General features: G+C 37.8%; 1 protein-coding gene across 1 annotated transcript in view; it reads right to left on the reverse strand.

The window, feature by feature from the left end:
• Positions 1–13,648, reverse strand: part of LOC124768435 (elongation factor Tu, mitochondrial) — a 58,253-nt gene extending 44,605 nt beyond the window's left edge. Inside the window, exons 1-4 of the mRNA XM_047249156.1 lie at positions 13,522–13,648; positions 11,233–11,285; positions 6,191–6,353; positions 5,940–6,106 (exon numbers count right to left, since the gene is read on the reverse strand). Of these exons, the coding sequence (XP_047105112.1) occupies positions 5,940–6,106; positions 6,191–6,353; positions 11,233–11,285; positions 13,522–13,558 (420 nt within the window). The 5' untranslated portion in view covers positions 13,559–13,648. The remainder of the gene's footprint in view (positions 1–5,939; positions 6,107–6,190; positions 6,354–11,232; positions 11,286–13,521) is intronic.
• Between the last annotated feature and the right edge of the window lie 12,230 nt (positions 13,649–25,878).

A 25,878-nucleotide genomic window follows, 5' to 3' on the forward strand; every position in this document is an offset into this window, starting at 1 on the left:
ATTCAGTATATTGTTTACATACCTGTTGTAATGTATTGCTTTGGGGATAAAGAAACATTGTTTTGTGGATAAACATTGGTCCAATAATTCATCTTGCACTCATTGCACACCATACACCTGTTTTCACATCATGCAGAGCTTGTCAATGTAATTCATGACGATTTTCAGAACACCTATTGTTCTATGAACTTCCCCATTGAGCAGACTGTAACAGCCAGTTGCAATAATGATGTTGAGCAACAGTACCTGAATTCCTCAGTTGATGCACCACCATTACTTTTTATGGTTTCAATTTCAAATTGTGCACAGCTCTATGAGCAGATGCTCAACACCAGTCTGAAGTGCCAAATGGCGCAGAGATTTTCTCAGACTTCTCTCCAATGCCTCCCTATTTTGTCTAATTTATTGTCGGTTATAACAGTAGGTTCTCTGGGCCTTTGTTTAACAGATCCAGTCTCTTGAAATTTCTTCACTAATCTGTGTATCATTAAGTAATTGGGAACATGCACACTGGGAAATTTTTATATGAACTCAAGCTGATATTCCACATACGATTCTGTTTTTGCATAGTTCAATACAAGAAACACTCCATTTTTGTACAACATACTGAATGCAAACTTTACAGGAAACTCTTGTTTTAACACCTAAACACTCAGTCACAAAGTACAGACAAAACACGCATGATATTTGTGTCTGAGGACTGGACCCAGTGACATACTTGCAGGGAAGCCCCGGAATTGGCGCAGTTGCAATAATAATGTCTAGCAACAATATTTGAAGCGATTAAACTTGACAAAAAACTCAAAAGAAAACACTGGTACACTATGTGGCACAGTGTAGGGGACACACGCAAAGTACTGGTGTCCCAAAACCATGCATAGTGGCCATTGGCAGACGCAGTGGCAACAGCTGACAAACATGCTGCGCAACTCGTGGACCCCTTCTGGGTGTCTTTCGTGACACACCCTGTATTTTTCTCCATACTGAAACTGCTGGGAAAAGGAGGGTTTCATAACTGCAATTTGCTTTTGGAATGCAGCCGGTATTGCACAACAACATGGACACAATAATGGTCCACAGCATCATTCATGATTAACTTTCAGCATCAGTGTTTTCAGGGATGCTTCTGTACATATGTTATGCATCAAAATTTGTTACTGAAGGAGATTTTGTTTCAAAATGTAAAGCAAGTTTGCTTTTGGCTGAAACCTAGGTAGAAACAATATCACTGCATGTTCTGGGTGTCACAAATATACAGGGTGTCCGTAATTAAAGTTCCCGTTTCAAAACTGCTGTAGGAAATGAACCACTGCTCAGAATGACGTCAAATATGAAAAGCATATTGTTGACACAGGAGGAAATGTCACATAACAAAAATATTTAACAAAAATTTTACCAAAAGATGGCACTGTAAGTGTCTTAACCTAAATAGTGTGGCATTACAAATAAACAGATGAATCACAAGACAGCAGTTATGGTTTGAGTTGCACGTTACACCATCTGTACTGTTAAATGTGCATGACTGCACAAGTTCAGCAACCAACATTTATGGCAAGGTCATAACATATTGGGATGGGAAAAATTTGTTTTTAATTGTCCTGGGGTCAAAACTTGCATAAAAAGCAAAATGACATTGGCTTCTAGTTGTCATGAGATTGGTGCAAGGCACATTAAATACGCTGCCCACAGTTTTCTGCCACATGTTGAAACTGGGAAACAGCTTGTCCCACTACAGATCAAAGTGTCTGGGTGGTCAGATTCAGAAGATATCATGCAATGCATGCCTTCAGTTCAGCTATATTCTTAACTGGAGCACTGAACACATCTTTCAGATACACCCACCGACAGAAGTCACACGGATTAAGATCATGTGATCGGGACAACGAGGCTGTAGGGAAATGACGGCTGACAATTCTAGCATTTCCAAAATGGCTCTATGGCAGCTGCTTCACTGGCTGTGCAATGTGTGGAAGAGTGCCATTTTGCATACAAATGATCCCACACATCCACACTGCTGAAGGGTTGGGATGATGGTGGTGCACAGAAGACACTCATCATATTTACCAGTGATGGTACAGGTAACAGGAACTGCACGACTCATCTCCTCAAAAAACTACAGCCCTACAATAAACTATGCCATCAACCTGAACCACACATTCACATTCAGAGAATGAAGTGGTACCAGCAGACGTGCATGTGGATTTTCTGTTGTCCACATTCTGCACTTCTGTATATTAACATGTTCTTAGAGATGGAAATGGGCTTTGCCTGCCCACAGAATGTTCCATGGCCATTCGTTGCCCACTTCCATGTGAACAAGGAATTGAAGTGGGAATGTTTGTGTTGCTGACAGATAAAAGGAAGCAATTCCTGAACATATGTGATCTTGTATGGACACAAAGCAGAATGTTTCTTAGGATTTTATGCACCATGCTCGCAGTGCATTTTTGTACACAATAACTTGACCCCTCCTGCTATACTGCGGCCACATCATCTACAGACGGATCAATTGCTTTCCTTCCTAGGCACACTGCACTTCAAAAGAACCTGTCTTTTCGAATGTTGTAATAATTTTCTCCAGATCCTTTGCAGATTCTGGACCAATGCCTTTTTTCATACCCTCCTGTGTCCAAAACTTTTGCAGGGCTACTGGCACACAGTTATCCTTCTCGTAAAGAAGCTTTACTAGTAGTGCACGATTCTTCATGGAGACAAGCCATGTTGGGCATCTCAGACACACTGTTGGTGTTCATATTTTGACACATACAGCCCCATCTATTCATCAAATTTTTGTTGCACCCCCCCCCCCCCCCCCCCAAAGACGTTTCCCTCTGCATCGGCATAAAATCCTAAGAAACATTCTGCTTTGTGTCCATCTGTTCAAACTTGATGTCATTTTGAACAGTGGTTCTCTTTCTAAAGTGATTTGATACTGTAAATTTAACTATGGGCACCCTGCATTTGCTTCAAGTGTTTATACGGTAAGTGTCATCCAGCTAGTCACACAAAGAAGTGTAAGGATGTGTAACAGAGTAAAAGAGCAAGTGTAAACAAGCAAGACTAAAATTATAATTTTCTCCACTAATCCAAGTTGATTCATGAATTCATATTATGAAAAGGATAGATTCCTATTCATCATATAGAAAAGTTGAGTCTCAACAAAGGTTCAAAGGGCTCTAAGCACTATGGGACTTAACATCAGAGGTCATCAGTCCCCTAGACTTTGAACTACTTAAACCTAACTAACCTAAGGACTTCACACACACACATCCATGCCTCTGCGCAGGACTCAAACCTGTGATCGTAGCAGCAGCGCGGTTCCGGACTGAAGCGCCTAGAACCACTCGGCCACAACAGGCACAACAAAAAAGAGAGCTAAACATGTAAGCTTTCAACCAAATTGTCTTGTTCTAAAGTAGGTAACACAGACACACATTCATGCAAGCACAGCTCACACATACATGACCACTGTCTCTGGCCACTGAGGCCAGACTATGAGCAACTGCATGTGAGGGGAAAGGCTGGACTGGAGAAGGGGAGGGACAAGAAGGGTAGGGTTGGAGGGACAGTAAAGTGCTGCTTACGGGAGGATGTAGGGATGCGGTGGGGCTGGGATAAGACAGCTAGGTGCAGTCACGAGGTTCGAGGAGAGGGGAAAAAGGGACCAGAAGAGAACTAGGAGGGAAAAAAGGTTGTGGGTGAGTTGGCAAAATGTGTAGTGCTGGAATGGGGGCAGGGAAGGGGAAGGACAGGAATTAAGGAACATTGACACAGGGGGAGAGTGGTACGGGAATGTAGGACATATTGCAGGGGGAGTTCCCAGTGCAATTCAGAAAGGCTGGTGTTAGCAGTAAGGATCCACATGGCACAGGCTATGAAGAGCATTGTGTTGTGCAGCATGCTCAGAAACTGGTTGATCCAGCTGTTTCTTAGCTACAGTTTGTTGGTGGCCACTCATGTGGACAGACAGCTTGTTGGTTGTCATTCCAACATAGAATGCAGCACAGTGGTTGCAGCTTCGTTTGTAATTCACTTGACTGCTTTCAAAAGTAGCCCTTGTTTGTAAGTGATGTCTTCAAGGCACCAAATCCATGGTTTGCCAATGAGCATCGGTATGGCACCATCCTACACCAACCTATTCATGGGCCATCTCGAGGGATCTTTCCCAACCACCCAGAATCAAGAACTCCTCACCTGGTTTAGGTTCATTGATGACATCTTTGTGATCTGGATTGAAGATGAGGTCACCCTATCCACATTCCTCCAGAACCTCACTGAAATAACCCTCCCAACCTTGTAAAAAGCAAGTGTCCTGTACTGTACCCTTCAAGTCACCCACCACTTCCCAGAGTCCCTCTGTATGGTCACAAAGGAGCATTCCCCTAGTGATTCAGTTCCACCCAGGACTGGAGCAACTGAATCACATTCTCCACCAGGATTTGAACTACATCTCGTTGTGCCTTGAAATGAGGAATATACTACTCACTATCACTCTATATCCTGCCGCCCACCAAAATCCAAGCAATATCCTCGTCCATCCCTACTCCCAAACCCCTTGCCTCAAGACTCATACCCATGTCCCATACAGCCTCCCACCACCACTTACTCTAGTTTGGTCACAAGCATCACTTATCGCACCAAAGGTAGGGATACCTGTGAAAACAGTCATGTGATCAACAAACTGAGCTGCAGCCGCTGTGCTGCATTCTATGTGGGCATGACAACCAACAAGCTGCCTGTATGCATGGATGGCCACTGACAAATTGTGTCCAAGAGACAGCTGGACCACCCAGTTGCTCAACATACTGCCCATCACAATGTTCTTCACTTCAATGACTGCTTCACAGCCTGCACCCTGTCGATCCTTCATAATATGAACACCAGCTTTTCTGAATTGTGCAGATGGGAATTCTCCCTGCAATATTTCCGTGCATACACCTACATGCAGCAATTTACTGACCCCACTCCTAACCTGCTAACCTTTCCTGCTTCAGCCTCCACCTTACTCCCAGCACCCAGGTTACTTCTCCCATCATGTGCAGCTGCTTGCAGTCTGGCTTCAGCAGCCAGACACAGTGGTCATGTGCATGAGAGTTGTGCTTGCGTGAGTGTGCGTGTGTGTTTTGTCTATTTTACAAGAAGGTGTTTTGGCCAAAAGCTAGCATGTTTAGCAGTCTCTTGTTATGCTCGTCTGCGACTCAACATCTCTTTTATATGGCGAGTAGCTGTCTATCCCTTTCCTAACACTGTCATTATTCCATCCTGGATTTTTCTTGTTTGTTTACAGAATTTATTTGCCTACCTCGTTAGTATTACTTGTTGATTTGTTTAACTTATTATCCCTCTTATTCTCATCTATGTCAATATGAAGGAAAAACTGCAGAATGCATCTATGACTGGAGCACTAATCTTATGAATATTAAGGGACAGTTGTAAGACTCTTTTCTCAATTTCTTAGAAATATGGGTTTGCACACCGCATATACATGATGGTGTAAATGTTTTCATTTATCTATCTGTCCTGTTAATTTTGAGTTGATTGAACATCATGACAGAATTTCAGTGTAGGTAGTACAAAAGGAACTTACCAACCATGGTCTAGCTTCATTTGGAATTGAAAATGTGTGCAAAATAAAGGTAGTGATAAAGATTAATATGTAACATAGCGTATAGTCTACACTAATATCATATTTAACATTCTTTTCAAAATGAAAGCTGAAACTGCAGGTAAAGTCAGGACATCTATATTAGGTAATAGAGAAGTCTTAGACAAATATTTTGATGCATATTATGTATAAATATCATGCATAATATATGAAAAATGCGATGGGTGTAAACTATGTAACGTTTACCCACGTACCAAATCAGTTGGGCATGTCCAGTGTCTTCTGCTTGTTAATAATATCTGTGAGGTGAGTAATCCAACTATTATCACTATACCTTGATATAGTCAGCATGACCAGGACAATCTGTATGACTGTAATGGCGACTGTCGGTCTGGTATTCAATATGAGCAACATTGATGGTGATACCACGCGCACGTTCTTCTGGGGCATTATCAATTTCTGCATAACCTTTCGCTTGAGCCAATTTCTTGTCAGCGAGGACTAGAAGAGAGAGCAATAATATCACATGAGTATATAACAATATTTGTACTGAAGTAAATCGAAAATTTCAAGATCCACATTAACCTTTTGTAATAGCTGCTGTTAGTGTAGTTTTTCCATGATCAACATGTCCAATAGTTCCCACATTACAATGTGGTTTGTCACGTGTAAACACTTTCTTCTCAGCATATGACCTAGTAAACTGTGCTGATGGTAAGAAAAGTTTCTTGACACTGACTTGGCAATGCTGAAAAATAAAAACACTGATTCAGATTTTGAAATAATGTAACACTTTAGAAGTAAGATTTGTGCAGTAGTCTTATTGACAACTTTCCTGATGCTCTTTGTTCAGCATCTCTCTCTCTCACACACATACACACACACACACACACACACCTGTTGACTTTTGTCTCGGGAGCTTTGGCCAAATTGTTTAATAATTTTTCCTGTGTTGTGCCAACATCAATGGTTAACTGAAGATTCTACCTCCATTGCATGTGACAGACTAGTCCACTGTGCAGCCAAAGATGAAATGAACCTGTCTTACCTATCTCCAAGAGCTTTTCCATACATTTGATACTGTTACTTGTTACATAAAATGCTCATTTATTGTAGCACGAGAAATCCATGATTATTTAGGTTGAGATTTCTTCTTTCTTGTTGAAACTGTTGTCATGTTTGTCAATTTCTATGGCTTCCCTGAACAAATGGCTGAGAAATTGTGTTATGTGGTTAGTCTCACACAGAGGGTGCTCTAGCATGGCAGATTTTTCCACCAGTCCCAACCTGCAATGCGGCTTATGTTCAATGGTCCTGGTGTCGATAGACTGTCCAGTCATTTCAACACAGCTTTCTACATGTACTCAGGTATGCAGTATATTTCAAACACTGCCAGTGGGCCCTTTTGTCCTTTGCCAGCCTGAGACACATTTTGATTGTTTTGGTCCATTCGTAAATAGTCTTTATGCCGTGTTTGCTGAACATACCACTGATTTTGTATGTCACCCTAGGGATGTAAGGCAGAGCGCCTGTAACCAACATGTAGTCTTCATATGTGTCCCTCTGTAGGCTTTGTAGCACTGATGTAGTACCCGCTGGTCCTCAGAACACGGCCCAGATGCTGCATCTCACTTTTGAGATGCTGCAGCTAATACATTTGTCTTCCACGGGTTTTGGGAATATTAATCATTCCTCTTTTCTGGCGCCAGGAGCGATTTGAGAATTTGCACAGACATTGGTCGATATGTGTTAGTTTTCGATACACGATGTGTTCATTTAGAAGGGGTAGCTGTTGATCCATTCTTAGTGCCATAGAAAGTCTGCTGTTGGCGTAGAGACTGTTCAAATGCCTTAGGGAGTCACTGAGTTTTTCCCATGACCAAAGTGATTTCACTGTACCAGTACCGTACATTAAATTAACGTATGGCTGAAATGGAGTGGTGAAGTGTCTTGCCAATTTATACATAAGAGAGCGAGAAGTGTTGATGATGACAAACTTGGTCAGTTGGTTTCAGCCACACAAGAGAAAGATCGTCATATCCACAAAAGACTCTAGACTCGAGAAGCTGGAGAATTTAAAACTTGGACTGATGAAATCCTTGTCAGCTTTGATGGTTGGAGACTTCCTAAGACAGCTGAACAGCCTCCAAGCCAACAATCAAGATTATTATGGGGGTAGAAAAGAATTAACAAATACCCTTTTCTACATGTGCTCATTACCAGGAATTGTGAGAATCTGGGCCACAGCATTTATCAAAATCCGACACAAATGGAGCCATATCTTTACAAACTCCTGAATCATTACCCAAGCCAGGAAATGGGCATGATTAAACCTTCACCTATGAGCAGCATGCAATGTGCATTCAACTCTTTCTGCATGAATCTGTGTGGCATGCTGTTATGTCGGGTACAATTTCTGGGATATCTGAATGTCAGAAGTAACTATAATCCATCGAATATTTTTCTGTTGTTCTGGAGCATCAGGAGTTGCATTTACATTCTCAGGATTCACGGCCGATGGAAATGGACAATTTATGATATGTTTGATCACATTGTAGTATATATACCAGGCACCACGCAGTTTTAAGCAACAAACTGTTGCTAACAATATGAAATTTACAGCAAAGCAGCAAGAAAAGTCTGAACACGATTTCTCACTAAACCACGGTCAGTCATCTCTTTAGTAAGAGCGTATTTGCATGCACATTGCATCAAATCACTTCACTTGCTGTATAACTAATGATGTTATTTTCATCTACTGGATGTCACTTGAAAATGAATGTAGTCGACAAACTGCAAATGACAAATTAATGCAGCTGTGTTCACATGTTCCTTCAATTATCACTCAACAGCTGCATAATCTCAACAATGGAAAAGAATAATTTATATTCAACAGTGCAGCATCGGTGTTGACAGTGAGCCTATATTGAGAATATGTCAAAACGTGCAATAGATTCTGGTGATACGACTGACGATACTGAATATAGAGAAGCCACTGAAGATTCTATAAGTTTGGAAAGAGAGAGTAACATTCTGAGAAAATCTTCCGTGATAGTGATGGACAATCAGACAAAGACAAAGCAAAAAGAAGTGACAAATAATGAAATTAAGATGATATGTGACTATAACAATACAGTGGGTAGCACTGACAAAGCGGATTGAGAACTTTCTTACTATGAGACCATGTGGAAACAGCAGAAGAAATATCACAAGAAAGTATATTATTTCAACATCTTATTGATCAATTTCTGTTCAACACATTCATTATAATAAAAAAAATTCAAACATAAAGAAAACATTTTCGGAATTTATAAAGGAAGTAACTGAAGTGATTTTCGAGAAATACGTACATGCATTATCTTAACATGTACAAGAAGATACAAGTGCAACAAGATTGATAGAAAAACACGTTGATATCCCTCATACCTCTGAATCCAATAAAAAAGGAACCTCATATAATGTGTGCTGTTGCAGAAAAAATGCTGATGTGAAAAAAATGCAGAAAGAAACGAAAACCTGGTGCAAGGATGAAACATAAACTTGTGTATTTTGCTTCAAGATATACCACACTCAGAGAAACTATCAGCAAGTTTCTCTTGTGCTTATGATGATTAACAAAATTTGCACATTTCCAACATTATATATGTTGTTAAATGTCAATTAAAAATCACTTCTAAATTCAGATTTTAATTTTCTTGTTACATTCCTTCCATACAATCTTTATACCTATTTTAATTATTGAATGAAAATTACCTGCGGTTGGAGAATTAATATGCTTGTAATGCATGAAAGACAAATATGTCAACAGTAGTATCTTGGATGCAAGATGGAACACCTGTATTGTGACACACACACACACACACACACACACACACACACACACACACACACACACACACACACAAACAACACGTGGTGAAGTGACATGTGGGATGAAGAAATGTTGGATACAGCCTTCCTGCTGTACATCTCCAGGGTGACAGACAGGATTGGCTGTATATGGGAGGGGGGTGGGGGCGGGCGGAATCAAACTGTGTCACAGACTTTGACAGTGCAGAAAGGAGCCAATCGCAATGTCCGGAATATACTGCATACCTTAATACATGTAGAAAGATCTATGTTGGAATGACTGGACAGTCCATCAAGACCAAGATCGTCAAACATAAACGGCCTTCCAGGTTGAGAAATTGCCATTGACAGAGTACGTGCTGTGGGAGACTGACCATATTATACAACTTACCAACATGACAGTTTTCGCTGTGGTGAAGAGCTACCGAGCCAACTTATTAAAGAAGCCATAGAAATTAACAAATTTATAAAAGACTAAATAATAAATATAAAATAATAAAGAAGAAAGTCTCAAGGTTAAAGGGTACTAAATTGCTGTGCTGCAGTAAGCAACCACTGAAAGTAATAGGGGACAGGGAGATTGGGGGGGGGGGGGGGAGGGGGGGGGGGGGGAGGGGGGGGGGAGCCACAGCAGTAATGACCAGGCAAGGTCCTAAAAAAATTGGCAGAAGTACACATCATCTCTGGCCGCAGGCTTAACTACAGTTCACCGCCAGCTGTGGATATTGAACCTACTGCTCATCCTGACAAAATACCAGAAGAATCATCAAACATCAACTGAAGATCCCAAGACAAATGTCAAGTAATGACCACAAAAGCTTCAACAATTTGCAACTGTATAAGTATTAAAAGTAGTTTTTATTTTTATTTTTAATATTTCTTAGAACAAACGAACACACACACACACACACACACACACACACACACACACACACACACACACAAATCAAATTGAATGAGTTGTTATTTAGGGAGAAAAATAGCTGTTAGTGGCAGAAACAAAGTATATTAAACAAAGACTGGCAGTAAAAAGAATAATTATAGCAACAGGCAGACATGTGTTAATATCAAACAGACTACAGTTAAGGCTTAAGGTGTCTTTCCTGAAAGTATTTGACAGAGTGCAGTCTGATATGGAAGTGAATTATTGATTATAAACAGCAGACAAAACAGGAAAAGGGAAGATTTTTCACATGGTGCTACAGGAAAATGCATATTAGATATAGGTTATAAATCAAGTATCTAATGAACAGGTATAGAATCAGATTGAGGAGAAAAGAGTTCTATGTTACAACCTGACTAAAGGAAGAGGGGTTGATATGGCATATCAGGGATTAGTTAACTTGGTAATAAAAGGAAGTGCAGAGGGAGGGGTGCAAAAAATTGTCGAGAGAGACAGCAACCGAACAACAGTAAGCAGATCCAAATGGATATGTTTCAGTAGTTATGCAGATATTAACAACACAGCATATCATGGACTAGCATGGCCAAACTGATTAAACCAGTATTTGCGCTGAAGACCAAAAATAACCACTTTATACAGTGTGAGTCACAATTATATTTACATTCCTTCCTGACACTCTGGCTGAATAATTATTTGCCTGTAATGCCCTCACGTAACTCAGATAACTTTCAGCTTAAAATTGCCACATAAATGGATACAAACTCGTGGTACTCAATAGGCTACTGAATCTTTCACAATGAAAATAAGGTATATATAACAATACATTACAGATACAGTTGAGTCATATTAATCGTGGTTTATAAAATTCACATACCAACTGACGTGCTTCTGCTGCAAACAGAACTTTCTTGACTGTCTGTCGCAGAACTGAAATCATAAAATAGTAAAATATTAAATATAGTACAATCACATAGCTATTTATAAAAAAATTAAGAGATAAAATTTGCACTTTCAAAGGCAACAAAAAAGTTAAAAAGTAAATCTGATCGTGTTGTAAATGAATTCTCTAACCAAAAGTTGAAAAACTTTAACTAGTCAATCTTTAGGCTACACATGAAAGTGTGGCAACTTACACTATGTATCAAAGGCAGATTTTACTTTTTTGCATAAGGAGGGGGGCGGGGGGAAGACCAGTCTGACTCACAGACAAAGTCATCTGAGAAAGTGAACTATTTCACATGTTATGAAATCAGTCATAGCCATGTCAAAATGGAAATACAGAAGCGTCCGATCCCACCCGTCTGCTTTGACCCATGACGTCACAAATATGGCGGAAACAAAAACAAACACACACACTTTCCACAAGAAGCCTAATGACACTAACGGGACAAGCGCGGGAAATGGGGTGTTTTGGGTGGGGGGCAAACTAAATATAAACAAATTTAGACGCCTTGCGTAGCTACAACGTGTAAGTGAAGACAGCCATGAATACCCACCCACCTCCCCAGGGGTCGTAACCCCCGCAACCCATAGAAGATAAAGATGCTTCAGTAGCTGATTAGTGTTTTTTGTCTTTTTAAAACAAAAATTTCACGGGATAGAACGAACAGATCAGAAAGATAAATATAATAAACCAAAACAGAAATTCGAGGAAACAGATAATTAAAATAAGTAATAAGTGTTTTTAAATTTAAAAAAATCTCACGAGATAGAATGAACAGATCAGAAAAGTAAATAAAATAAGATAAAACAGAACTGGAGACAGCCACACTCAAACCAAACTCCGCGCCGTCATGACGTCACACACGACACCGCCCTTACGTCACGGGTCAAAGCAGACGGGTGGGATCGGACGTTTCTGTCGACCCGTCAAAATTATCCAAACATCTGTCTAACGTAAGAAACCACACAGAAACATCAGTATGTTGCTCTGAGATTCATTTCCTTGTTGGTATCGAGCAGTCCAATGTCTTAATCACAGTCACCACAATGTTTACTACATCTGCTGATATGACCATTATTTGTATCATATCAAGTGTGTGCAATACGTGTGGGACAGTATACATTACTATGTCCAATAACCTGCAGTCAGCAATTTAGTGTGTTGTTCTGGTGTATTACTTGTCAATACCAGTGCACAAAGTAGTGACCAGGATTGTGGTTTGTTGATGTATTATACCTCTGAGCATAACTAAATGAACTGGTGTTTTTCTATTCCTAATGCACCCAAATTGAGAAATGATGTGGTGTTTATTCCATAAAATTAAACAACAATCATGAAAGAACACATTCTACCCTTGCACCATTAGCAGGATGTATTACTAATGCTGTAATCAAGCAGGAATTTCTGCAAATTTTTACTATTATAAATTTTGAATACTGACACTGCAGCACAATACTAAATGACACACAGTATACGCTTCATTCAACTAAAGGAAATCGACATCTGTATATTGTGTGTAATGGTGGACACATTCATCTTTGCTGTTGAAACTAACTGACCTGCGGCGTAAACTGACGTCTATGGTCGCACCAAACTTCGTGCAAGCGATACATTAAGATAAATTAAGGAAAACTATGTTACATAATGCGCAGGTCTCCGACGAGTATTTCGATGGATTTTATGTACAAATTTCGTACATAATCTTCTTTTCTGCAAAGAGGGTCCATGATGTAACTGTTACCGGTACCCAATATCTTCATTCCACTTGATAAGAAAAATAGATTAGTGGAACACAAAAACGAATTTGAAATTTGATACTGTCAGTCATACTGATCAAATATCTAACGACGACATATGAAGTAATACTGTTCCCGTGTTTATTGAATCTATATATAACAAGTCAATGACCAGAACCGTTTAAGGTATTTTGCATTGTATAGACACCGGCAGAGCCACTGTAGCCAAACATGATTTCGGAGAAACAAATGAAGAATGGGACTGCCCTAGTATACTCAATTAAGTGCATGTCTCACACCTCTCTTTACAACATAAATATTTTGTAATTACTTAATTTAAACGGTATGTATCCACGAACATAACCTAAAATTGTGTTGAGATTCTTGGATTTTGTGTGTTGTTACACACACAGCACGATTTGTCTGTCTTTCTCGATTTCAGTCATGAAAAAGACTTTTCATACTACACCATTTACCAACTCACTTGGACTAAAAATAATTCTCGTCGTAACCCACGCCATTTCCAGGTACTTTGCCACAGATCTCTTAGTTCTTCTGTTTTGTTTGTTAACGCAAGGAAGTTACACACCTAAGCTCCTTGGACCAATGACAATCCTATAGGAAGATGTTTGGTACTTCAGTATTGAGCTCACTGCATCCAACAAGAAGTTTACAATTCTAATCTCTTTGGCATCCAATACACCCTTTCAAAAGGGGCCTGCACACGTTCAGATATTTATTGCCAATACTAGTTTGTTAAACCTTCGATATATTGAAGCGCATCTCACTCTCAATAACATTGACAAAAATTGTCAGTCTACAACGCGTTTTTACAAGAAAAGGGTCAGTTGCACAATCTCTGGTTAAATCCAGGAATAGCTAACCGTGGAAAAGGCTGACCACTAGCTAACTTGGAGCGTGCGTTGTTCACACCACTTTATTCCCCGGTTAGTTATTCCCGGAATAGCGTTCCCGTCGAAGTAAGCTGGCAACAACTGGAGAGCACACTGAGTATTTTCATGTACGTTATTTCATATTTATTATTTTTATTTATATTTTTATTCATATTACTGTAGGTGTCGTCTGCAGAAATAGCGCTTCTAAAGTAAGCAATAAGCACGCAAAAAGGTAAAATTGTGCGTTTGAGGTTATTTTGAGGCTGATAGATATGTAGACGATGTCAAGAGAGTAGTAGAAAACACGAAAACTTCTGTGGTTTCATTCAGTGAAAGCATTAGTTCGAAATATTTGACTAAGTTGTAGAATAGTTGGATGTATAACAGTACGACGATCTATAGTAAAATTAGTTAAGGGTCAGGTATTTGTTGTTTGAGCAGTAAGGCATCTTTCTAGATTTCCAAATAAAGTACGAGAGAAAACATACAACAGTTTCCATTCACAAACATCTTCACACAGATCGACAGAGCACATTCAACATGCAAAGATTTTTTTCTCCAAGAAAGAAACGCGCAAATGTGTCTAGAAAATGTGGTAGCAGCACCCCATACGTGGAATGCCAGTTCGAAGTTGTGTACAATTAAATTACGATTTGATAAAGTTGTCAAGGGAAGCATGCCGACCGAGCGAGGTGGCGCAGTGGTTAGACACTGGACTCGCATTCGGGAGGACGACGGTTCAATCCCGCGTCCGGCCATCCTGATTTAGGTTTTCCGTGATTTCCCTAAATCACTCCAGGCAAATGCCGGGATGGTTCGTCTGAAAGGGCACGGCCGACTTCCTTCCCCATCCTTCCCTAATCCGATGAGACCGATGATAACGCTGTCTGGTCTCCTTCCCCAAACCAACCAACAAGGGAAGCATGCCACAGTCCAAGTAGGGATGTAACATTAAAGAAGTTGTGAAATGGGGTCTGCTTTGTGAAACAGTTTGTCTTTTCCAAGTCTCCTACTGTGACAACACAGACATCATTGAGACTGGTATGACTGACAATTCTGAGGGGTCTTACTGGCTAAATTACTGTTGTATTTATGTCTTAGAATAATTAATTCATTACAGCAGCAAGGGTTGTCTACAGAAAATACCTTTGCTGAATTACAGACCACTGTTCACCCACTTTTGCAGTGACTGGTCTTATATAAATGCTGTTTCTAAGATCTGATTATTAATAATTATATCGAGTGTATAAATGAAGAATAAAATGTCAACATTTCAATAAACAACCATAACCTTTTTTATAATCCTGGGGTAGAAATGTACCTATGGCACATATCCAAACTGGAAGCTGATATATTTCACTGTCATGTTTGAGGAACATACATAATTTTTGCTTTTGCAATCATCTTCAGCAGCTATATGTAACCTAGGGGGAAGGGGAAATAACTGGAGGCATGACACTTTCACTGTGTTCTTTTTTTAATGTCAGCTTAAGACCATCAGTTTTGTTTTCAGATTAAAAATACCTGTTCTCAAATGTGGAAGAACTAGCAGAGTTGGAGATGGCTCTGCTTCAAAAGTAGCATGATAAGAACCAGAGCAGAGAGGAAGAACTGTATTGGTTAGAAAGAAAATAAAGAGTGTAAAGTTCAAAATTAGGATCAGAAAATACAAATTACACAAAGGGGTTCAGAATAAAAGTATATTATTCCATATACATGTGTTTATTTTATTATTACATTATTAATTACATCAAAGAACTGAAATAATTAACAGATGTGTCTTTTGTATATGTTGTCCAGTGTTATACACATTCCTTTAATAATCCTACTGCCTTTCCCTTTGTCAATACCAATGAAGTCTCTAATGGACAGAAAAAAATCACCAGAGGAAAAATATGAGAGTGCCAATTCATTGGTGGAGCAGAGTCATCTCTGAAAGAAAGAGAAAGAATTGCATGAGACAATTTGTTTACCAATTCAAGATAAATTTAAAAACATAACTTGCTAGTCACTCCTTCCACTGTTATCATTATGGAGATTAATAACTAAAGATCGCCTGTTAGCTGAATGACAAGTACCTATATTCTATGACACACAGATAAAAATTACTTTATGATAAATATGTATGCAGTTATTTTGATAATACTAATGACTGAGAAACATAACAGCCATATCCTATAAGTTTCTTAAAAAGACTGACATTCCTGTTAACTGCTGTGTTAAACGTAGCCTGAGTAGGCATAAATAATTTATATGTTTATGTGGAGTATAATTTTCTTTTTGTTCTGAAGAATACACTAAAATGTGGAAAATTGTTGGCCCAGTGGGAGATAAGAGCGAACAATATTTTCTGCTGTATATGTGGCTGAGTGAACTCTGGACATTAGTATACTATCAAAATTTTTGTTACATTAAATAGGCATAATAAGCCATCAATTTCAGTAAAATGGTACTTCAAAGAAGTGTAATATAAGATATTTCAGTTTAAGTTACCTTCAGCTAGCTACAATCTGGAATAAAGGGGAACACTGAAAATAACATGATATTCAAGAAAATATAAAAACATAGCACCCAGGCACTCCTTCCACGTGCTAGAACTATATAGAATCCTTAACTTGATCCCTGTTCTGTTCCTATAACATACATATATAACTATTATTTTGTGATAAATATTGATGGGCTTATGTGGATAATACTGATATTGAGAAACACAAAGCTATCTTCTGTAGCTGAGCAGGCACCACCATTTTTTTTTCAAATACTAACTTTCCTGTTAATCTTACCGTGTTAAACTTAGCTTGAGTAAGCACATATAGTTCACAGGCTTCAGTGAATAATGATAGGTAGGAGACAATGTTGTTGCTCTGAAGCATTAATGGGCCTGTAATCCTAATATTTTGACTAAAAGGTGGTAGTCGTGCAGCTACTGCTGTGATGTTTACTAAAAGGGTCATTCCTAATAGAAAAATGAGTGGAACCTCTTTTCTTTTTTTTTTGCTTTTGGAGTAATGTGGGTGACTGAAACAGGAAGGTTACTGTTTTATCAAAACGTTTTGCTACATGGAAAATCAATGTTCTTGCGTAAAACTGAAACAGCTGTTAATACAAATAGTGCCCATAACTGGTGTGATTCTTCACTTTGGTTTAGTCTATTAAAGAGCTGCTACATAAAACAAAACAGTCCTTTCCACTACTGCAACAGTTATAAGACGCACCAGATAAATAAGAATATTTTGGTGTGAATCATCATTTTAATGAGCCTGATTTACATAAATAGCACAATGGGATCTAAACAGTACTGAAATCAAATGCATACTACTACAAATAAACAGTATTGTTTTAGAAAACAGAGAATAGTCTCACCTGACCGTCATATGCAACAGTTTCTCACATACGAGACCGAAAAGATGAAGCACAGCTTCATTTAATAAGTGAAATCAGGATATAAATTCCCAATCGGCGTGGTCTAACTTTGTTTTCCTTCCTCATTCTCATAAACAGTTCGCACAAAATCTCGTAATTGCCATCTGCAACTGCGTCTGTCACTATTCCTGCCATCTTGAAAATTTATTCCCTGGTTAAGCTCGCTAACTTGCCAAAAATCGCCGGTTAGGCTGCGGTCACAGTGACTCTCATGTCGGTGGATTTCGCCAACGACCGACATCGACCGGAGACGGCCGATCTTTTCAAATCAGTACAGCGGTCACACTATAGCCGATCCTATCTCCCGAACGTAAAGACTTCAGATGACAATCGGGGGAATTCAAATGAGTTTGTTTTCTTTGGTCGACGTTATCGCACACGAACACACGAAATATGGAGTAAGAAATCTTTTTATTTATTTTATTTATTTATTTACTTATCCATCTTCAAGCATTTACATGCAATCGATGTCATCATGAGTAATGTACAATTTACATATTAAGAAATATAACTATTGTGAGGTATCACACAAAGCCAAAGTATACATTTTAAAAGAACATACATAATAAAGGAATACATTTTATACATAAAGATATCCCACATAACTAGAGTGTGCATTTTAAAGAATGTGCACAATAAAAGAATACACTTCATACATAAGGATTTCTCCACATGTTTAACAGTTAAATGTGGAACTACAGAGACAAAAAAGCTTAGGAAGAGGTACAAACAGAGTTGCATGTTGTTTCGTACATCAGGTCTATTTTTGAAGAGTTTTCAAATTCTTTAATGCTGTAAAAAGCTTTCTTTTTCAGCCATTTTTTAGTCTTACTTTTAAATATATTAAGAGAGACACAATTCCAGAGATGCTCCTGATGGCTTTCTTCTGCTAAATAAAAGAAAGCCATCAGGAGCATTTCTGGGATTACCAAAAATAATATATCATGTAGGTCATACTTCAAAGAATTACATATAATGACAGTCCCTTCACTTTTTACATACAGCTACCTTTTGTACATAAAAGAAAACTTTAACAGTTACAACCTTAGGCAGTCCGTTCATAATCATAACACTCGTCAAACATTTAAGATAGACATACCAACAACTCGACTCAAAAAAACACAAGACAGTTATGAATACATGGGAAAAGGCTTTTCAACCCATTACCTGTGCAGGCACATTGTGTCTCTCTTAATATATTTAAAAGCAAGACTAAAAATGGCTGAAAGAGAAAGCTTTTTACAGTGTTTAAGAATTTGAAAACTCTTCAAAAATAGACCAGACATACGAAACAACTTGCAACTCTGTTTGTACCTCTTCCTAAGCTTTTTTTGTCTCTGTAGTTCCACATTTAACTGTTAAACATGTGGAGAAATCCTTATGTATGAAATGTATTCTTTTATTGTGCACATTCTTTGAAATTCACATTTTAGTTATGTGGGATATCTTTATGTATAAAATGTACTCTTTTATTATGTATGATCTTTTAAAATGTATACTTTAGCAAGACATGGAGCAGCAGATTCATCTCAAACAAATATTTTTTCACCGAAAGACCAAACATTTCATTGATACAATCACAAAAAACATCATGTGTCACCCAAGTCTGGTTGTTTGACCTCCACATCACACTGCACATGCTCTTCTGGACGTTATCCTACTCGAAGGCTCGTGGAGTTTCTGAATGGTGAACAGCAGCGGTTTGATTTTCAAATCGCCGCTTGCACTGGCACAGAATGACAAAGATATGCTTCGTCATCTTTTTCCAGAATAGATCCATCTCATCACAATTAAAAAACTGTTGCAGCAGATAACCCTCAGAATCTAAGAGCATCTTGAAGTTGCTGATGAAGTTGTCTTTGTGTCTGAACTGGCTGCTTCGTTGTACTGTGCTGTGCTGTGCTGTGGATGCCCATTCTTCTCATTCAACTTCCCGAACCGCCCACGGCTTCTTCGGCTGCTGATGATCCTGGCGTCTTCCTAACTAGGTCGGCTAAAATCGTTCTCGCCTTCTCACAAATGATGTTCTCGTTAATAGTGTCGCCTTGTAACTGCTTCTCATTTATCCATTTAAGGAGCAACTTTCCGACATCGTCCAGAATACGAAATCCTTGTTGAGATACTCTTGTCACTCCCTTTGAAGCATCCAACCCGTTAATCTTGTCCTTGTTCTTGAGGATGGTGCAGATGTAGACCGATTGTATGTACCAGCAACCCTCACACCACATTCGCGATTTTCAGTGATTTTACTATTCATTTCTAAGGTCATTTGCTTCCTCTTCTTGATGCTTTATCTTTGGGGATATTTCTACGGAGGTAATTTCAATTTGCACATAAAAACACACTCTGTGAACACAATTTTAGATAAATATATGCTCACAAGTTGCACTAAGATGGTAGTAGGAAGACTGCTAAACCCTGACTGCAATACGTACTCAAGCCATTTTTTGTATGCCACTGCCGTCAATGAAATGTGTTCAGATTGTTGAACGTTTCCCCCAACGCTCACGAGAGACTGGTGACACTAAATCGCTGTCACTCGTTGTGCGAAACATCGCTCGTTAAGCGAATCACTTTTTTTTTACAATTTGTTTTGCTCGTTATGCAAATTTGCGTTAGGAGGGTGCTCGTTAAGAAAGGTTGCACTGTACTGTGATAGGAGGAACCCTATGCACTCTAGCGATGTTTTTCCACTTCGATAGTGAGGAGCATGGTGTATATTAGGAGCAATTGGTATGGATGCAGCGGGAATATAAAAGTATCCATCTAAAGCAAAAATGGTCGATGTTGAAATGGAACATCAAACTGTAATATTGCAATGGACTTCTATAGATAACTACTTGCTTATGGTTTCGGATAAACAGAGAGGATATGTTCGACTACATAATGTTTGGCAGATACTTTTACATCTTTCTACACTCTTGGTTTTTAAGTTCTGGTTAATAACTATGGAAATAGACTGTTCGAATTTTATGCTGTCCAAATGCTAGCAATATGGAAGTATATTTTAAAAATCAGTATGCTATGTATATGGCATAGAAGACAGTAGTTTTAATGGAACATTTGTTGATTATGGAAGGGAGTACCACACACAACATCACTCTCCTTAAATAGCATGACAGTGGTTTGGGGCCTATGTTACATGCATCTCATCCCATTGCGCCACTGGATTACTGGGAAATCTTTTCTTCCTAAGCGAGCTACATTTCGAATCAGGAGCATTCCGCACATATATAGTTCATAAGACTATAGTATTAATGGAACATTTGTTGATGGTGGGAGTCCACACACAGCGTCGCTGTACTTAAATAGTACTGACTTATGTTTGGAGACTATGCTACAGTATTTCCCAAATAAATATTTTTGTACCCTAGATGTATTGCATGCAAAACCTGTTGGTGTGGGCATACCATAAACCTGTGGTTTATCTTAGAATGACTGAGTGACCTAAATCACAAATAGCCCTGCTCCATTTCAATGCTCCCATTGTTTTAAGCAAGACAATACCACAGATCTTCTCTCGCTCCACTGTGGCACATGCTTCTTCCCGCAGACCACGTATGTGTATGACACTTTGATACTTAAGGAATTCATTCTGCGACACCTCTCGTACTTTTAATTTGAACATAGCAACACAAAGCACAATGAGTGATGATGCACTAACACTGTTGCTGTCAAACTCGGAAATGCCAAGACAGAATGTGTTGTACTTAACAGTCAACTATTCTGTGATGTACAAGGTCACTTTACTGCACAGCTTTTCCCACTTTCGTATTTGAACGAACTTCACCTTCATACCTCACCATACATTCACAACTTACATTATTACTCTGATATCACTGTCAACTGCTATCGCAACTTTAAAATCCATAGACCCATTTGTGGTCAAATAATACGTACTGTGAATAGTAACTCGATTTGACAGCTCAACACTACATGGTCACTATCTACCAACCATGTGAGCCCACATCAGTTTGTGTTATGTGGATTATCTGTGAAGCAAAAACATCATTTGGATGTTGCTGGGATCGTACAAGTTAGCATAAGCTATTCTAATATGTAAGGAAAAAAAGATATTGGGGGAAGATGATCTATTTTTCTCGGAAACATAAGGGTGGATTGAGGTATGTATAGAAGTATATAAACAATTATTTACTAGATTTTTAAGATGGTGTAATCCACCCACCAAGAAGTAGCAGTACAGGAGGCAAGTGGCCGCAATTCGTGTGGCATTACAATTCAGATCAAGGTGTAAGAGACTATAAGATGACTGCTATTGCTGGAGGAAACATCGACGTTAATCTGGCACAGCTTATACGTGTTCGGCCGGCCGTAGTGGGTGAACAGTTCTAGGTGCTTCAGTCCGGAACCGCGCTGCTGCTATGGTTGCAGGTTCGAATTCTGCCCTGGGCATGGCTGTGTGTAATGTCCTTAGGTTGTTAGGTTTAAGTAGTTCTAAGTTCTAGGGGACTGATAACCTCAGATGTAAGTCCCATAGTGCTCAGAGCCATTTGAACCATTTTATACTTGTTCACTGATTGATACTCAATGTACAACAGTCAGATAAGTATATAGGTACTGGGTTTGCTTCTGAGTAAATAACTAAATGCATGTGAATTCTACAGTGTGGGTATACTCTGTTGTAGATGGAATATGGTATCATCATAGGTCCACTCGCAAAGAGCGCATGGGGAAAAATGAACTGTGCTATTGTTACACCCAGAAACTTTTCCTACTCTTGCAGAGGCTGTAAAGTTTGCATAAAGCTGTGAGGCTGTTGCACCAATGTAAATGATTCAGTGGGTAGTTTGCATATCAGAAGTTCTGTGATTTTGTTAGAATTGCATTGTGGAGGAACATTCCAATTGGAAAACTGGTGATGTATTTCTCACGAAACGTTATGCCGCCAACGAAAATAGCATTATCCCACTGCATATCTAGCATAGCGATCACTGGACTACGTTGAAAAAGCTTACATTTACAGGGACATATTTATATGTGACATTGATGAACTGCAAATGTATCAGATTTTCTCTGTGTAGTCCTCATATAGTAAGCTCCAGCAGTAAGGTGTCCTTGGCCACTGAAAACCCATATCTTGTGAAGCGATCATAGAGGAGACTATGTGTATACAGAGGCATACAGACATTCATGTTTCTCGATCATTGCGCATGTGACTGGAAAGGGAATGAAGAAATCGATAATACTGCTTTGACATAGTCCACACCCAGTGATTTGCAGAATACATATTTAGATGTCAGCACCTATCGATAATAGGGTTGTGACACCAGTAAGCTATAGCTATTTGCAGCGAATTGAAGACTGATCGTTGTTGAAGCTGAATGCGTATAAATGTAACTATTGAATCTATAATCTATACATCTATACATGGTAGTTCTATAGTCAGTATTTATATTTTTTTCACCACATCTAGCTTTATTCATAATACTTAAAGTTTCTTCATTCAGTTCATCGTTATTTCAAGACTGTGTGTGTCTTGAAATATCATTAACGCTTCTGTAAGTACAAGATTACTCACTGTGTATGTTTTGTATCATCCTGAATATCTAAGTAACCATAATCACTGAACTATTTCATTGCTTTACTCTTTTCATCCGAAACTACTAATTTCACAAACAACAATTGTAGAAATTCTTTCACTTATACAGGCTTAAAATATAAAATTAAAAATATATATTTCTAATAATTTTTTTAATTGAGTCAGTCATACACATAAGATGAGTCATTTGAATAAGTTGTTGTTCTTTAGCTTTTAGTTCATTTACCTCATTATTATTATTATGTTTATTGTTGTTGTTGATGCTGATGTTATTAAGATCAATAAGTTGTTGTTTTCTAAGTTCACAATAATCTCTCATTACTAATTGTTTTGCTCTAGCTTTTTAATTTGCTTACTTTTAGGATATTCATTTATAAGAAATATTCTTTATTAGAAAAATACAAAATGGCCTATAAAACAGAATGATATTTTATGGACTTCCAGAGGGGAATAATTTCCCCACTGAAAAATTAAAAGATATTGGATTCCTAAATGATATTTTATGTTGTTAATTCAGAGTGGGAAGGCCTCCCTCTGCAAAATCTAACAGTCAAGAAAAACTACAAGTGAACGATTGATGAACCTTACCTCTTTTTAAGCTATTGAAAAGCAATACAAACTTCTTATCCATTTATTGTGTAGAAATAATTCATGTTCTCTTTAGCTCATTTATTTATGACTGTGGAGACATTACATTTATCATCAGGATACCATATAGTTCGAAAATACGAAAGTGTTAATTTTCTCATTCTCAGTGTACACATTTATACATAAACATTTTTATTACTAAGAGTAAAAATTTTAGTAAAAGTTATTTCGTTTAAAAGGAACCAAATCCAAGCACATCTGTTTCACCTGTCACACCATTAATGAATATATTCCAGAAAGGCAACAGAATTGTTTATAACAGTAAAGAAATCCTTTTGAAATTGATCAAGAGAATAATCCTTGGTCTAAAGGAAAGGATGTCACTGAAATAATAGACTATACAGATATAGATAAAACAATAAGAAATAATGTTGATGAAGAAAATAAAACAAACTAGGGAAAAATTTTTGGACCTGCCTCTGAGGCAGGTCTAGCATAAACGAAACAAGAACTATATTTATTAATGAACCAAGTTTGAATTTATTAATTTTTGAATGAAAAAAAGAAGTGAAATTTTTCAAAAATTGGGTTGCATACGAAGTTTTAGCATCAATCAGCAATTGAACACTCACAAGAACAAATTGACGATTTAGAAATTGATATAGAAATGGCTGTTTGTTTGGTGAAGAGAAGAAGAGAAGAAATTCAGAACTTGAAAAGACAAAAAGCATTTATTGCAGAACAAATGATCAAAATGCTGCCACATGTCATTGTACCAACCAAAAATACTCATTTGAGAAAGATGCTTGTTATTATACCATTATTTGATAATGAATCTGAGAATGCTTACTATGTGATTAGATATCAAAGAAGAAAGCTATAAACTTGATTATGTGTACTTGAGGTAGACATCCAGATTGTGAAGAAATAATAATAATTGTATATAATCCTCATTAAATCAACTTGTATGATAAAATGAAAGAAGAACTGAATCAGAATCTTAATTTTTACAGAAATTACTTTACACGAGACTTTGGGTATATCGAGCAACAGCATTTACAAGATGTAATAATTTTTTATAAAATGTTTAACAATAATTTTTTCACATAATGGACATATTGAACAACTACTTTTTATTTTTTCTAAGTTTGTTTGCTCATTGATTTTAGCCTTTAGACAGCACTTGAGCTCCAAAAATGTCTTTTTATTAGATTCAAAATATCATAAACTTATAATTATCTAACAACAATTTTAAAAAAATATATACACAAATGGCCACAAGTTACTTCATTAAAATTTGTATTTGTTGTCTGTTATATTACATCTCATTTGAGCCAAGATATTTAACCACTATTTCCCTCAAATGAATCAAATTATTTATCAAATCAATTTTTTATCTTTTTCTTATAAGAACAGGTGCGATGTGAGTGAGCATGATTAGATGTAACTAAATTAACTATTCCAGATTCATATTCTCTTGGATGAATAGGTTATTCATCAGTCATAAAAACACCATGAAAGTATTTGATTTCTAATTGTTTAGGATGTTCTTGTGTATGAAAATAACTAAATGCATTAGGATACATATGAATTACTTTATGCAGTTTTTTTATTCTGGACCACGTTTCTTCTCCATTGCTAAACTATGTCTCTTTTGTTCTCCTAATTCTGTATTACTTTTTCATTCATTACTGCTTTTTCAGTACCAGCTGCTCCACCTGCTAGTGAACCACTAGTGATACAGAATTGCTACCAATTATAAAGGAAGAAATCCCCCTCAATGTTTTGTTAGGCATGAACCTTCTTTCTTTTTTGTTAGGTATTCGTTAATATTTTTTTGACAACAGGTATACCTAACGTTATGAGCAAATTACAACCAGTTTTTTATCTCTCTTTCTTTTTTGTGCATCAGTTAAAAGTTAACAGTACTGTTTTAACTTATCTTTATGGAGTTTAATTTTAATTAATTTTGCTTTGGTTCTGCCACTAGGTAGTAAATTATAATCAATGCCGAAGTTATTCATTTATTTAGATAGAAACTTTCATATGGATTAATATTCTTATAGTCCCCATCCATTATCATCAAGATGCAGGCCCATACCTAATTTTCTCTTTCTGTACTTTATTTCTCTAACTGCAGTTGCTGCTAATTTAGCTTCAATTGGAGCATCAGAATCAAACATTCTTTCTTTTGCATCTAGTTGAAGTTCTTTATGTGCTATGGGTCTTTTTCATAATTCTTTATTATCTCTATATGCAGTACCATTCTTTTTTGCAAGCTTCATCTAGTGCATTTATTTCTTGATCTCCTATAGCTAATCTTCAGCTAATTTGGTTCCTGGACTACTAAACCAGTACCCTGATGGATAGCATT

Source organism: Schistocerca piceifrons, chromosome 1, assembly GCF_021461385.2.
Source record: "Schistocerca piceifrons isolate TAMUIC-IGC-003096 chromosome 1, iqSchPice1.1, whole genome shotgun sequence".
Taxonomy (NCBI): domain Eukaryota; kingdom Metazoa; phylum Arthropoda; class Insecta; order Orthoptera; family Acrididae; genus Schistocerca; species Schistocerca piceifrons.